At 31.4% G+C, this 12532-nt stretch overlaps 1 protein-coding gene across 1 annotated transcript; it reads right to left on the reverse strand.

Annotated features, from left to right (window-relative positions):
- Positions 1 to 4159: 4159 nt before the first annotated feature.
- On the reverse strand, positions 4160 to 6539 carry LOC133701391 (mitochondrial arginine transporter BAC2-like). The gene is made up of 2 exons (XM_062125294.1): positions 5729 to 6539; positions 4160 to 5146 (listed from the first exon to the last, which is right to left on the reverse strand). The coding sequence occupies exons 1-2, from the start codon at positions 5981 to 5983 to the stop codon at positions 4454 to 4456; spliced, it is 948 nt and encodes a 315-aa protein (XP_061981278.1). The 5' UTR covers positions 5984 to 6539; the 3' UTR covers positions 4160 to 4453.
- Between the last annotated feature and the right edge of the window lie 5993 nt (positions 6540 to 12532).

A 12532-nucleotide genomic window follows, 5' to 3' on the forward strand; every position in this document is an offset into this window, starting at 1 on the left:
TTTACAACAAAAAACCACTAAATTAAAGAATATACTATTCAATTTTTAGCTAAAATATAATAATATAGGGATAATTTATAGGGAGTAATTTAATAGTTAGCTCTAATAATAAAAGCAATGGACCGCTAATGGTTACAAACACAGCAGTATGCTAAATTGGGTTAATTACCTTGACCCAATTTATATTTTTTAATTTTATTTATCTTTAAAACATGAAAATTTTTATCGTGTTCAAATTATAACTAAAATATTTACAAAGAAAGATAAACATTTTAAAAAGAAATTTATACTAAAATTTATAAGAATTATTTTTTAATTAAAAAATATTATTTTTTTAATTTTCTCCCTTCTATTTATTTTTTCTTTATGTGTTCATGTCTTCTGTACTACAAGTATCCAGTAATTGTAACATAAGCACTATAAAATTTCTAATCATTCTGCGCTAACCCTTATATATGTAATCTCAATCAGTTGCTACAAACCCAATCTCAGAGGATCTTCACTTTCCCAGTTTCAATCCAATCAACAATTTTTTTCCTGGAAAATCCACATCAACCTCACAAGATTCAATATTTACACTAACCCATATCCTAAATACTCTTCCAAATCACATAAATGATCTACGATAAGTTGAATTTCTCACAAACCAATCTCAGAATCTCCACTTTCCAAGCTTGCCGATCCAAACAACCTCACAAGACTCAATTTTGTCACAAACCCAGTTTATAAACACCCTTCTAAGACACAACAATCAGCTCTTACCTACTTCATTTGGGTTATTGAAAGACTTATTAAAAGGTTTAATGCAAATCATCAGAAAAAAGGGCACTGATGCACGACATGTTTTGCTTAACCTTTTTACCAAGTCTACAAAGATCTATGTAGAGGCTGGAAATCTGCGGATACATATCCTATACGAAGCATGAGGAAGAGCCCGTTTGACTGCGAGGTAGAGGTTGTGTTTTTTTAAAAGCATCCTGAGTACATGTTTGGTTAAAAAAAAAAAATTATTCACTATGTATGGGTCTCATAATAAATTGTGTGCGAAACGCAAACAATTTAAAAGCAGAAAAATGCTGTTTTTTTTGCGTGGCTCTCAATTTAACCATGCTATACTGTTTAAATAGTGTAGCAGAACAGTGTATCATGCCTCCACTGTTCACGTGAAATTTCTTTTGTTTTTTTTCTAGTATGTTAATTTTTTTAACATTTGTTTTTTTAAAAAAACACTAGTATAAAATGAATTAATTAAATTTACTCGCAATATAATATCAATTTTATACTTGATAATATTTTATCTATGCTAAAAAAATTATGAAAACTGTAATTCTTATCGGATGAATTTTGTACGTAATGGAATTATAAATAGTTTAATGGAATAATAAAAAGTATTTTTTATAAAGTACTTTTTATTTTATGATGTAATAGGAGTAATTAATTCTACAATATTTAAATTTAAAACCATCAATATTAATATATATTTTTTAAAATTATTTTATAACCTCAATTTTAACCATAGTTTTAACCAAACACCTATTTTTTTCAAATCAACCTCAACTAAAAGTATTTTTTATAAAATAATTTTTTTCAAATTACAATCATAACAACTACCGCAATATCAAACACACTTAAAGAGAGAGACATGGGGAGACCGAAAAATATAGAGACTTATGAGAATTAATAAATACAGAATATTATAATCATATCATAATCCATAATCTCAGGAAAAAAAAACAAAAAACAAAATGATTGAAAAAAGATACCACAATAAAAGAAATAATAGACATGAGAAATAAGCAAAAAATATATAAATAATTTTAATAAATTCCCTTATTCTTATATCCTAATTCTTATACACGAGTATTATATAAGAGTTTTAATAGGATTATATCTGAATTCCAAACTAAAGGACATGTATGTTTTTTGAAAAATGGTTTTTGAAAAATGGTTTTTGAAAAATTATTTTTTTAAATTTTTTTGTGTTTGTTTGTCATTAGAAAAGTTGGTTAATGAAAAACACTTTCCAGTCAACGAAAAATTTGGCTTGGTTTCTAGAAAAGTATTTTTTTAGAATATTTGGACGAAAAACACTTTCCGGAAGTTATGAAAAATTTAGAAATATCATTTTATTTGCTAATTATATTAAATTTGGTTCTCAAACTTTTGATTGCTATATATATTTTGTTTTAAATATTTATTTTTTAATTTCATCTCTTAAAATTTAATTTTTATATTAACTTTGGTTCTCATTTTTATAATTGTTATTTGCTTTTCCCTTATTATATTTTTATTAAAAATTTTTTATCTATCTGATCCTCGTTACTTATTTTATTTGAAATAATTTATGAAATGTTAATTATTATTATTTTAATTTCTTCATCTTTTATTTTTTTTAGATTTGATCTCTATTATTTTTATTATTATTTACTTTATTTGAGATAATTTATGAAATGTTTTTTTTTCAATTTCATTCTCATTCAACTTTTTAATTTGTAAAATTTGTTCATCATTATTTTAATAAACTTGAGAAAAATAAAATATTAATAAGTTATTTTCCAGCTCATTTTTCATTATACAACTAAACACTGAAAAATATTTTTCAATTTATTTTTTATTACATTATTAACTATTAAAAATAATTTATTTTTTTTAAAAAATACTTTTCTAGCAAACAAATGAAATTAATCAAGGATGGAAAAGACAACTCTTCTGTACTATATTTATTCATATTCATAATGACAATTACCATAATATTGTATTAAACTCATTTACGTAAAAGTAAAAGACTAAATTTGTAATATTTAATTAATTGTTTACTATGACAGGACTTGAAGGGATTTATGATTTGAAATGATAGGGACATTGAATCTTTTGATGATGTATCCATGATGAAGATGATGTCTACTTATGAAGATCAAAAGGCCATTGATGTATATGTAGATGAAGACCTCAAAGGCTTGCCTACACAATTCTGAATGTCAAAATGCTACTCAAGTAACCTTAATATTGGTTAGTCCCTCGACTCTAAGCATATATTCTTTTTTTTATTATAACATTTAAGAGTATAATCAATGACATATTCTATCGGTATTTACTTTATCATTTTATTAGAGTATATTTTATTGATTGATTTACGGATGGAAAACATCTATAAAAAAGACTAATTGTTAGTAATTTCTAGCATGTCAGAATATCTATGATAAAAAAACACCAATAATTTTATAAATGAAAAATATGTGTCAAAAAAAATTAACTGCTGAAAAATACCAATATAATTATTTTTTCAGTGATTAGCAATGGTATTTAGAGTAATTTTGTTCTAACCCTTTGTAAAATATTGATGGAATAATTACGTTGGTAATGTAACAGTTGAAGTGGCAAATACAATATTTTTTTTCAAACTCTTTAGAATATACCGACGGATGAAGTTTATTTGTAACACTGTTCGTAATAATTAAAATATATATATTTTTAAAAAATCTATTGAACAAAAAAAGAAAGTAATTAAAAAAAATAAAATTGTATAAAATTCAAGTAAGTAAAAATAATTTTTTTAATATAAAAGCAAAATATTTATTATAAATTTATATATCTAAATACAATAAAATTAGAACAAAGATGACACTGAAAAAGAAGGGCGAGACTGATCATTCTTGAGATTATAGGGTCACTACAAATCTAAAAAGATACACATATATCATCCATATGTGTTTTTTTTTTTCCCTAGAAAACACCGGCAATGATTTTTTTTTTTTTTTTTCCATTAATTCTTTTTATTACACTCACAACGAAACGCAAGCCAGGTATCTAGTGTATACTATTGACTTTTGTTGGTTATTATTATGAAGAAATGGTGGTTGGAAGATGAAAAAACAGATGCATAAATAGTAGCAGGAGGAAGAAAAAGAAGATGAAGAAAAATCCAAAGAGCTGTCTTTCGGCAATGGTTAATGAAACTATTGAGACTATTTTTTTTAAAAAAATTAACATTGCAACTATTAATCAAATAATAAAGGGATAAAATTATAATAAAAAACTATTAATATAATATATAACATGGCATTAATTGTAGAGATATCTAAATGTGATAAATGAAAGGAAAAATCACACGAAGCCTTCCACTTCCATAGACTGTTTGTTTTTTTTCCTTGTCTCCATGTTTTCAGAAAATATAATTTATTTTCTTGATCAACTCAAAATTTAAAATAAGACAAAAAGACAAATCTACATTTGGTGGAAAGAAGCTGCGAGTTGGATGATACTGTGACAGAGGATGATCAATGATGGAGTCTGATTGCCGGTTGTTTCAGTTGCTTCTACACAGAGAGAAAGCAAGAAGATGAAAACACATTTGTCCTGATGCATCATATGCATTTTTTTTTAATTGCTATTGAATTATTACATTCAGATTCATGCCAATGACTGTTGACTGGAAAAAGATCAACAATTTTTCCTAGATGGTGTTCTCTGTCTGAATGTTTCCATTGTTGAATAGACACCGCAACGCAGTCTCGTAAGAAGCAAATACAGCTCCATTAACTACAAAAGCTCTTGCAACAGCAGTCCCCAAACCTCGCCAGAGAACACAGTAACCATCTTCTTTAACACTCCGGCTAAAGCAATCAAGAATGCCTTTATACTTAAGTTGGGAGGATGGTGATTGAGCTTGTAATCTGGTTTTCACAACATCTAATGGATAGCAGCAGAGCCAGCTAGCAACTCCTGCGAGGCCTCCTGCCGTCAGCATGGTTCGTACGCTTTCTTGACCATTCTTTCTGCAGCCAGGGTGAAACTGCTCTCTCATGTATTCATATGTCCAAAAGTAGACACCATAAGCAGGTGCGTCTCTCAGGACTGTGATCACAAAACCCCGGTACATTCCTTTTAGACCTTCTGTTTTCAGTATGCTCTTGGCAACACCTAGTGGACCTTTGGGACTAGCAGCCTCCTGGAGATTCGCATGGCTTCTGTTCTGCAATTGGAGGCGAATTTTTATCAGTTCTACAGGAGAAAGAATAATGCTCTGTATAGCCCCAGTACCAACTCCTCCTAGAGCAACACCTTTGTAGGAAGGAGGATCATTAGCTGAAGCGGATGAGTCTAATGCTCTCGAGAGGATAGCATAGGTCTGGAAAACCATGGCATTCTGCAATCCACACACATTGTCAGTGTCCCTGAAACAGCATAAGCAATGCAAAACCAATGATCATCTATTTGTATGGTTGGTCAGGACTGAGTCCATACTCCATATAGTAATTTTTCTTCTGTATCAGAAATGGAAAGTCATAAAGCTTCCTTTCTTTTGATGGAAATGAAAATCAGGAAATATGATCCATGGTTTATATGAGAATGGAGATGGAGGAGACACAATAAGCTATCACCAACAATATCACATAAGCAGGCGGATTCTTGAGAATGACATTTCTTCAAGTATTAAATAAAACTAGTCGCTTTCCACCACTTGGAAGTTACAGAATGATTGACAAAAAGCATCCAAGAATTTCATCATTGCCATATTCTAGTCCTTGCGCACTCCATCTCACCAAGGTTTTTCACCAGATCACTTAAAATTCAACCGCAAGAACTTGAACATTACAAGATATCACAGCAATAAAAAAAACTCAGAAGATTATGACAAAATTGTATTCAAACTAAAATTAAGAAACATAAAACAAAAGTGGAAAGATAGACTTGTATTCTATAGAAGAAACCAAAGTTTTGCCATTACCTGGAAGGTGACAGATGCCAGGGGTGCACCCATGCCTCTATAGAGCGCAGCAGGCCCTTCACTGCTCATAACTCGGCGAAGAATACTGAAGGCAGAGCCAGAGTTGGATTGTTGTAGCCGGATACGTAGAGTATCAAGAGGATAACCAGAAATTATACCAGCAATTCCACCAAATCCACCAGCCACAAATTCCCTACCCCAACTGCTAGCAATAAACTCTGGCCAAAAGTCCATTATGATCTCACTCTCATTCATTCCCCAAACAACTCAGTATCTTTAGTTATTAACACAAACCCAGTTATTGTTTTCTTTCTCGTACAAAAAAACACACACATGAGTTGTAAGAATGGATGGATACTTTGTATTTGTTTTCTCTTTTCGTAAATTTTAAGTGGATATAAAAACCTTTCAAATGAAAATGAACGTGAAGTGAGTTAAAGAATTCCTAATAAAGACGAAGAGGTTATTCTCTTTCTGAAAGAACCTCTCACAGATTCACTTTCTGTTTCTTTCTCTTTACCTAGATCTTGAAAAGCAAAATACCGAACAAGAAACTTATTTTTCAAGAAGAAAATCCTCTCAAAGCAGTAGAATTTGCAGATTGTTCTTTATGATATCATTACCCTGCATTCATCAGGTTAACTCTTTTGTCTAATATTTGCAAAGAAAGGAGGAGACTTATAGAGGGGAAATAATTAATGAAGGGGCAAGAGAGCGACCCAAGAATGGAGGAGATTCCAAAAATTTGGTTACTCTGTGTGTTCCTTTCATGCTATTATTACAAGAAAATGAAAAGGGAGCGGAACAGATGCCACCGTTTGCTACTTTGCTGGGTTGGGTTAGGAGAGTGGGTATAAGGATGAAAAGGCCAACGTAAAGGCCACTTTCCATACCACCAGTTGTGTCATGACACCTGGAACAAACACATGACGTAACAATGTCAGTTTCAGTGTTTTCAGCCTAGCGTAAATGAACCATCTTTTTGCTTGATAGACTTTGATTTGCCCCCATTGAAGGACTGAGGACGATAAGCGTTTTAAAGTACTGTTTTTAAAAAAATTATTTTTAGATTATTTTAATATATTAATATTAAAATAATTTTTTTAAAAAATATCAATATATTTTTAAATAAAAAATATTTTAAAAAATATTTAATATTACAATACAAAACTAATGGAACTAGTGGATATTAATGATAGAATGACTCAGGCAAATAAAATTTTTTATTGTTGTTGATTCAACGATGATATAATCATTCACATGCCATTAAAAAATACAAATGCATCTTTTTTTTTTTTAATTCAAAGGACATTGTGAGAGATAAAATTATTTAAAATCTCATATGTTATTTTATAACGGTAATATTTAATTTGAAAAATCACATTGAAATCTTCTTTGAGTTCACCCTGTTATAATTTAAAATTCAAAAATTAATTTAATGAAAAAATTTAAATATTATAATTTTGTCATTATAACTAATTCAATTTTCAAAATACTTTTATAAATGAAATATTACAAGTTTACCACCAACTTTTCTTTTATGAAAGCAAAATACAAGCTTTTTTTCCCCCTTATATAGGGTTTTGTTTCACTTTCTTTCTTTTTTTTTTCTTTGCAAAAATGGTATACATGGTTTCATGCCAAAATGATGGACAAGACTAGAATGATTGTCGCATCCTCGCGGCGGAGTGCGGCGATCCTCGATTGATTTCAGGGTCTTTGTTGTTTGTGTAAAAAGAAGTCGCCACCTAATATTATGATCACTAGGAAACCTAACTGATCTTTCAAAGATTCTAAGGCAAGGAACTGGTTGCATAAATGGAAGGTATTAACACCCCTAGTACGCCTTACCTAAGGTAAGTTGCTTGGTGTTTGGTTTGTCTTGTAATTGCTATGGTGTTGGTGTTTTCTAATTCCATCAGTTTTTCTAGGTTTGATTCTAACTAAATTTATTAAGATAGAAATCCAAGAAGATTCTATGTGCTTTAAAAGCTTATTTTCCCTTGGTATTTCAAGAGTTTGCGACTCGTAAATCGCAAGGAGGAGGGACACAAATTTAGAAACCTAGGGCGCTTTAAAAGCCTATTTTTACCTTAGTGTTTCGTACTCTCACGACTCGTAAACCGTGGAGTAAAAAAAATTTAAAATGTCCTTGATTATAATCAAGGCTTCTTTCAAGGATGTGTGAGGATTTATTATTCCTAGAAAATTATTTTGGATATTTACCACTTAGGGTTTCTTTATCCAAATATTAACAGTGAATAATAAAAAATTATTCCCAATAATATTTTAGATATTCGTCCTTTAAGGATTTCTTTATCCAAACATTAGTGGTGAATAATAGATGAATTCCCTCTAAAAATAAGATTTTTATATTTTTTGAAATATTGGCCAATACCCTTTGGAGTTTTACAAACATGTTGTAAAATCCAGAAATGCAAGAAAATAAAATTTTTTTATGTATAAGAAATCCATGCGAAAACACATTTTCGAAAACTTCCAATATTTTTTGTATAAAAAAAGCGTTCAAAACATGTTAGGGTATTAGCCGTATGCAACATACAAGAAATTTTTTTTTTTTACAACAAACACTCCAGTACTTAACCATAAATGATAAACCATTGCACATTTGTTTTAAAACAAACACTCTAGTGCTATAAATGATAAGCCATGCTTCTAAAGGGATGATGCATTCACACGCCAAGACATTATTTAAGAAGGAAATGCATTTAAAGAAGACCCGGCTACTATTCAAGTGAATTATGTTTCACTTGAACAATACAAACACAAAGGAAAATGCATGCAAAAAGGTGAAGAGAACATACTTGGAGGCGGACGAAGGAGTTGCAACGCTGTTAAAGGCTTGCTGGCTAGACGATCAGTGTGGTCGTCTGTTCTAGCTCTTTCCCCCTATTCTTTGTTCGTCTCCTGAGTTTTAACGTCTGCAATCTTCGTTAGTCCCTCTCCTTGTTGTAGATCTTATATGCAAAAAAAAAAAAATGAAGCCAAGATCAACAAGTAGTCCCAGCTGGTTTATGGTTTCTCTTCTCTTTTCCTTTTTTTTTTCTCTTCTTTCTCTTCTACTGTCATTCTTCCCAACCTCATAGTAACACTGGCGAATGAAAGAAACTTTCTCTATTCTCTGTGTTTTTCTCACTTAATGTCTGTCTCTCTATCGTATTTTTTCTCTTGTCTTTCTTTTTGCTCGTTTTCCTACTCTTTTCTCTCTGTTTTTTTCCTGCCTTTCTAGGTCATTAGAGGGGCTTATATATAGTCTAACATATCTCTATTTGGGAAAGATTTAATGCATTAATTTTAGGATGCAAATCCCTACTGATTTGCAGTAAAAAAAAACACAAAAAGAAAAATGCAATATTCTGATTTTGATTTTGTGCTCACGTCTGATTTCTTTCCAGTTTTAAAGAATGGTGTTGCTCTTTTCTTTCCTTCTATAGGCCAGCTGCTCCCTTTGAAATGAGGCAATAAAAACATGGTCTGTAGCTCTCCATTCAAGTGAGAGAAACATGGAAACCAAATAAGAAATTTCAGATAAAAAGGAAAGAAAGAAAATGGCTAGCTGTGCAAGTAAACATGTTTTCTTCAATGTCTTCCTTCGGCAGAATTCCTTACTATTTTTTATCTTCAATCATCCTTCTTATTTTAGCACCTTTTCCATTTGGTCCTTGGTCAAAAAAGGATTCAAATTGGCTTGCAATTGGTCTTTAATCTTTAAGCATCTTGCAATTGTGTCCCTGCAAACTCGGGCAAAAATCCTTCTCGCGGCAGGAATCCCGGCTTTCACACTAGATTTCAAACAGGAATATCTTGAGCTTCTGATATCGAAATCAAGCAATTTAAAAGCCCAAATTCATCTACGTGTCCCGGACTACAACTTTGATGAAAGATTCAAAGTGAGAAAAAAATCATTTTAGATAATAGAATCTGGTAGGGATCTGGTTGGTAAAAAAGGTTTTCTTGATCTGACAATGCCGAGCATCCGAATCTAACTGAGAGTCTGCCTTAAGAACAGTAACCCCTAGGACCCAATAAAGGTATAGGTCAATTCTTCAACATGTCATGAGTGACAAAATATAGCTAGGATGGTCAGATATCGTACGAAACTAAATCAGAATCAAAGCCTAAGTTCAAACAAAAAATTACGACAGCAGCAGAATTGATTTTTTTTTAGTGCAAATTCTAAGGGATTTATCCAACCTTAAAAACAAAATAACGAAGGAACGAATTTAGCATTATGAAGACCTCTAGTCAGTCTCAGAAACCTGACAATTTTGGCAGCAAAAGGGGAGGATAAAAAGAGTAGAAAACAGCTCAAACAGGTTTTGAAAAAAAAATATTTCTTTCTCCTCTGCTTTTGTCAATTTTCCAGCAAACATGAGCTACACTCCTACACTTGGTTCAAAACGGATATACACCGTCTCCAGCACGTGGGGTCCAAAATTGAGTAACAACAATGATCATTTAAAAAGCATGAGCAATAAAGGTGATACCAGGATGATAGGAATATTAAATAGAAACAATTCATTCACACAAATGATATAGATGAAAATAGCCCACAACTTTAAAGACATAAATTCACTCACCACTTTAAAGATACAAAGTTAAAGGATAAAAGCTTACCACTTACAAGGAGATACATAACTAAATAATATGCTAAAAGCCAAGTGAAAAACTTTTCGTTCAATGTTTTGTAAAAGATATTAATACATGGTTTCAATGGCCATTATATATTTAAAACAACTCTCTATGTCCAGAAAAATATTAAAATGACAAAATTGAGACCAAAATAAATAACTTTGACAGAAAACTAGATAAATAATAATTAACACATGTTTTTGACTCATTAGAAATACAATCAAACACAAAGTAAGCTTTAAAACTAAAACAACCATAGTTTCTTGTACAAAACTCCAATGTATATATGGTTGGATAATATAAAAAGACTATATTCTGAACTTTAAAGCCATGTATGATAAACTTATTTTTCCATGCAATGAAGAGATGTAAATTTAAGTTCAAAGATAGCTTATGGGATGACAATAAACATCATCAAGAACTTCTTTTATTTGCATTGTCAACCCAAATTTGCTTAGCCCAACATCAATAGAATCATTACAGGACACTTTCGTGTCATGTTTTTAAGGTTTAAAAAGACTCATCCTCGAGCTTAAATCATTTTTTCTTTAATCTTGTGGATGCTCAATCAAAGCTTTTTGGTTACCTTTATGCAATCCATAAAGAAGAATAATGTAACATCAATTACATTAACTTCCACGTCATAGATGTCCCTTGAATATCATGAAAGAATAACTTAAGTCCCTTGCCTTTATCAACTCTATTATGTTCTAAACTAATAAAATTATTTCTGGAACATCGACAAAAATATTTACAGGCTCACTATTTTCTTGTCAAAGAACATTAACTTTGATCCTATCAATTTCAGAATTCTCCCTAGTCACAAGTGTCGCATGTGTGTGGCATCGCGGGAAATATTCCTCTTCATCAAAATGTATCTATCTGGCAAATATAGGGAGACAAGAAATTCTTGTCTTTTATCAGTGGAAAATAGAATGGGAGTCACCACCTAGTATTTTGGTCACTAGAAACCCTAACTGGTCTTAGAGATCGGGTACGAGGATTGATTGTGTAAAGGAAAGGTATTAGCACCCCAAATACGCCTTACTTAAGGTAAGCTGTATTGTTTGATTGTCTGATAAAAAACTAAGGTGTTATTATATTTCTAATTGTTGGTCTATCTAAGGTTTAAGAAAAATCCTTCTCGGTAAGGAGGTCCTTATCTTATCGGGTAAAAACCTAACCGTTCTAACATCAATAAAAAAAAGGAACTTCCTTTTTAATATCGGGAATATGTTTTACGTATAAAATAATCCAGATACAAAGAAAAGAAACAAAATATTTTTTAGGTATTTTTGAAATATTGGCATAGTTTTCATGGCTTTAATAAATTAGTTATTAAAGCCAAAATGCATGCTAAAACATTTATTTTTTGTTGTTGTATGAAAATACGATGTGATGATTTTTTTCTTATCTTTGAGAGACTTGACCGTATGCATGAAAACAAAATTTTTTTTTCTAAGTTTTTGACAAAAACTGTGTTTTTTAATACTGGATTTGTATCTTTACAATATAAAAATACAAACAAATCTTATGCAAAACAGATAGAAAAATACACGAGAAAATCACAAAAAAGTTTAGAAAGATTTTTTAGAATTTTAATTTTTTTTAATAATGGATTACTCTCCACTGTTCACATGCAACGTGAACAGTGGAGCACCCGCCGAAGAAGAAGAAGAAGAAAGGGAAGGGAAAGAAGGCTGACCTGCGGTGGTAGCTTGGTTGCGACGAGGAGGTTTGGTCGGTGCAAGTGGTAGCGATTGACGGTGGCTGTGGCAGGAAGAAAGAAGAAGAAGAAAATCTGTAAAGGGTGAGGACTGACGGTCGCGGTGGTCGTTCTGCCACTAGTGAGGATTTGGGTTCATAGGGAGGCTGTGTCGCCATCTGTTGGGTAAGGAGAAAGGTGTCTGTGGGGGCTGCAGGGGCTGAAGACACGGTAGGGAGAGAAGGAAGGGAGGAAAATGTTGGTTGGAACCGGAAATGGCTGGTTTTTTTAGCTGATTTTGGACCCAATTTCTCCACCTATGGAGCATGAAGATCAAATATATTTATAGAAGGTGAAATAGGGACACTTTGTCTCTTCTGGTGCAAAATCTCAACCCTTGGTTCGACCCGAAAGCATCCCAACCATTGGCTCAAAGTAGCAATGAT

Source organism: Populus nigra, chromosome 8 (genome assembly GCF_951802175.1).
Source record: "Populus nigra chromosome 8, ddPopNigr1.1, whole genome shotgun sequence".
Classification (NCBI taxonomy): Eukaryota; Viridiplantae; Streptophyta; class Magnoliopsida; order Malpighiales; family Salicaceae; genus Populus; species Populus nigra.

Bases quoted from the DNA above. Each gene is read 5' to 3' on its own strand.
- LOC133701391 (XM_062125294.1), bottom strand. From the start codon at position 5,983: ATGAATGAGAGTGAGATCATAATGGACTTTTGGCCAGAGTTTATTGCT. The intron at 5,147-5,728 runs GTAATGGCAAAA...TGTGGATTGCAG, and splicing joins TGGCATCTGTCACCTTCCAG to AATGCCATGGTTTTCCAGAC.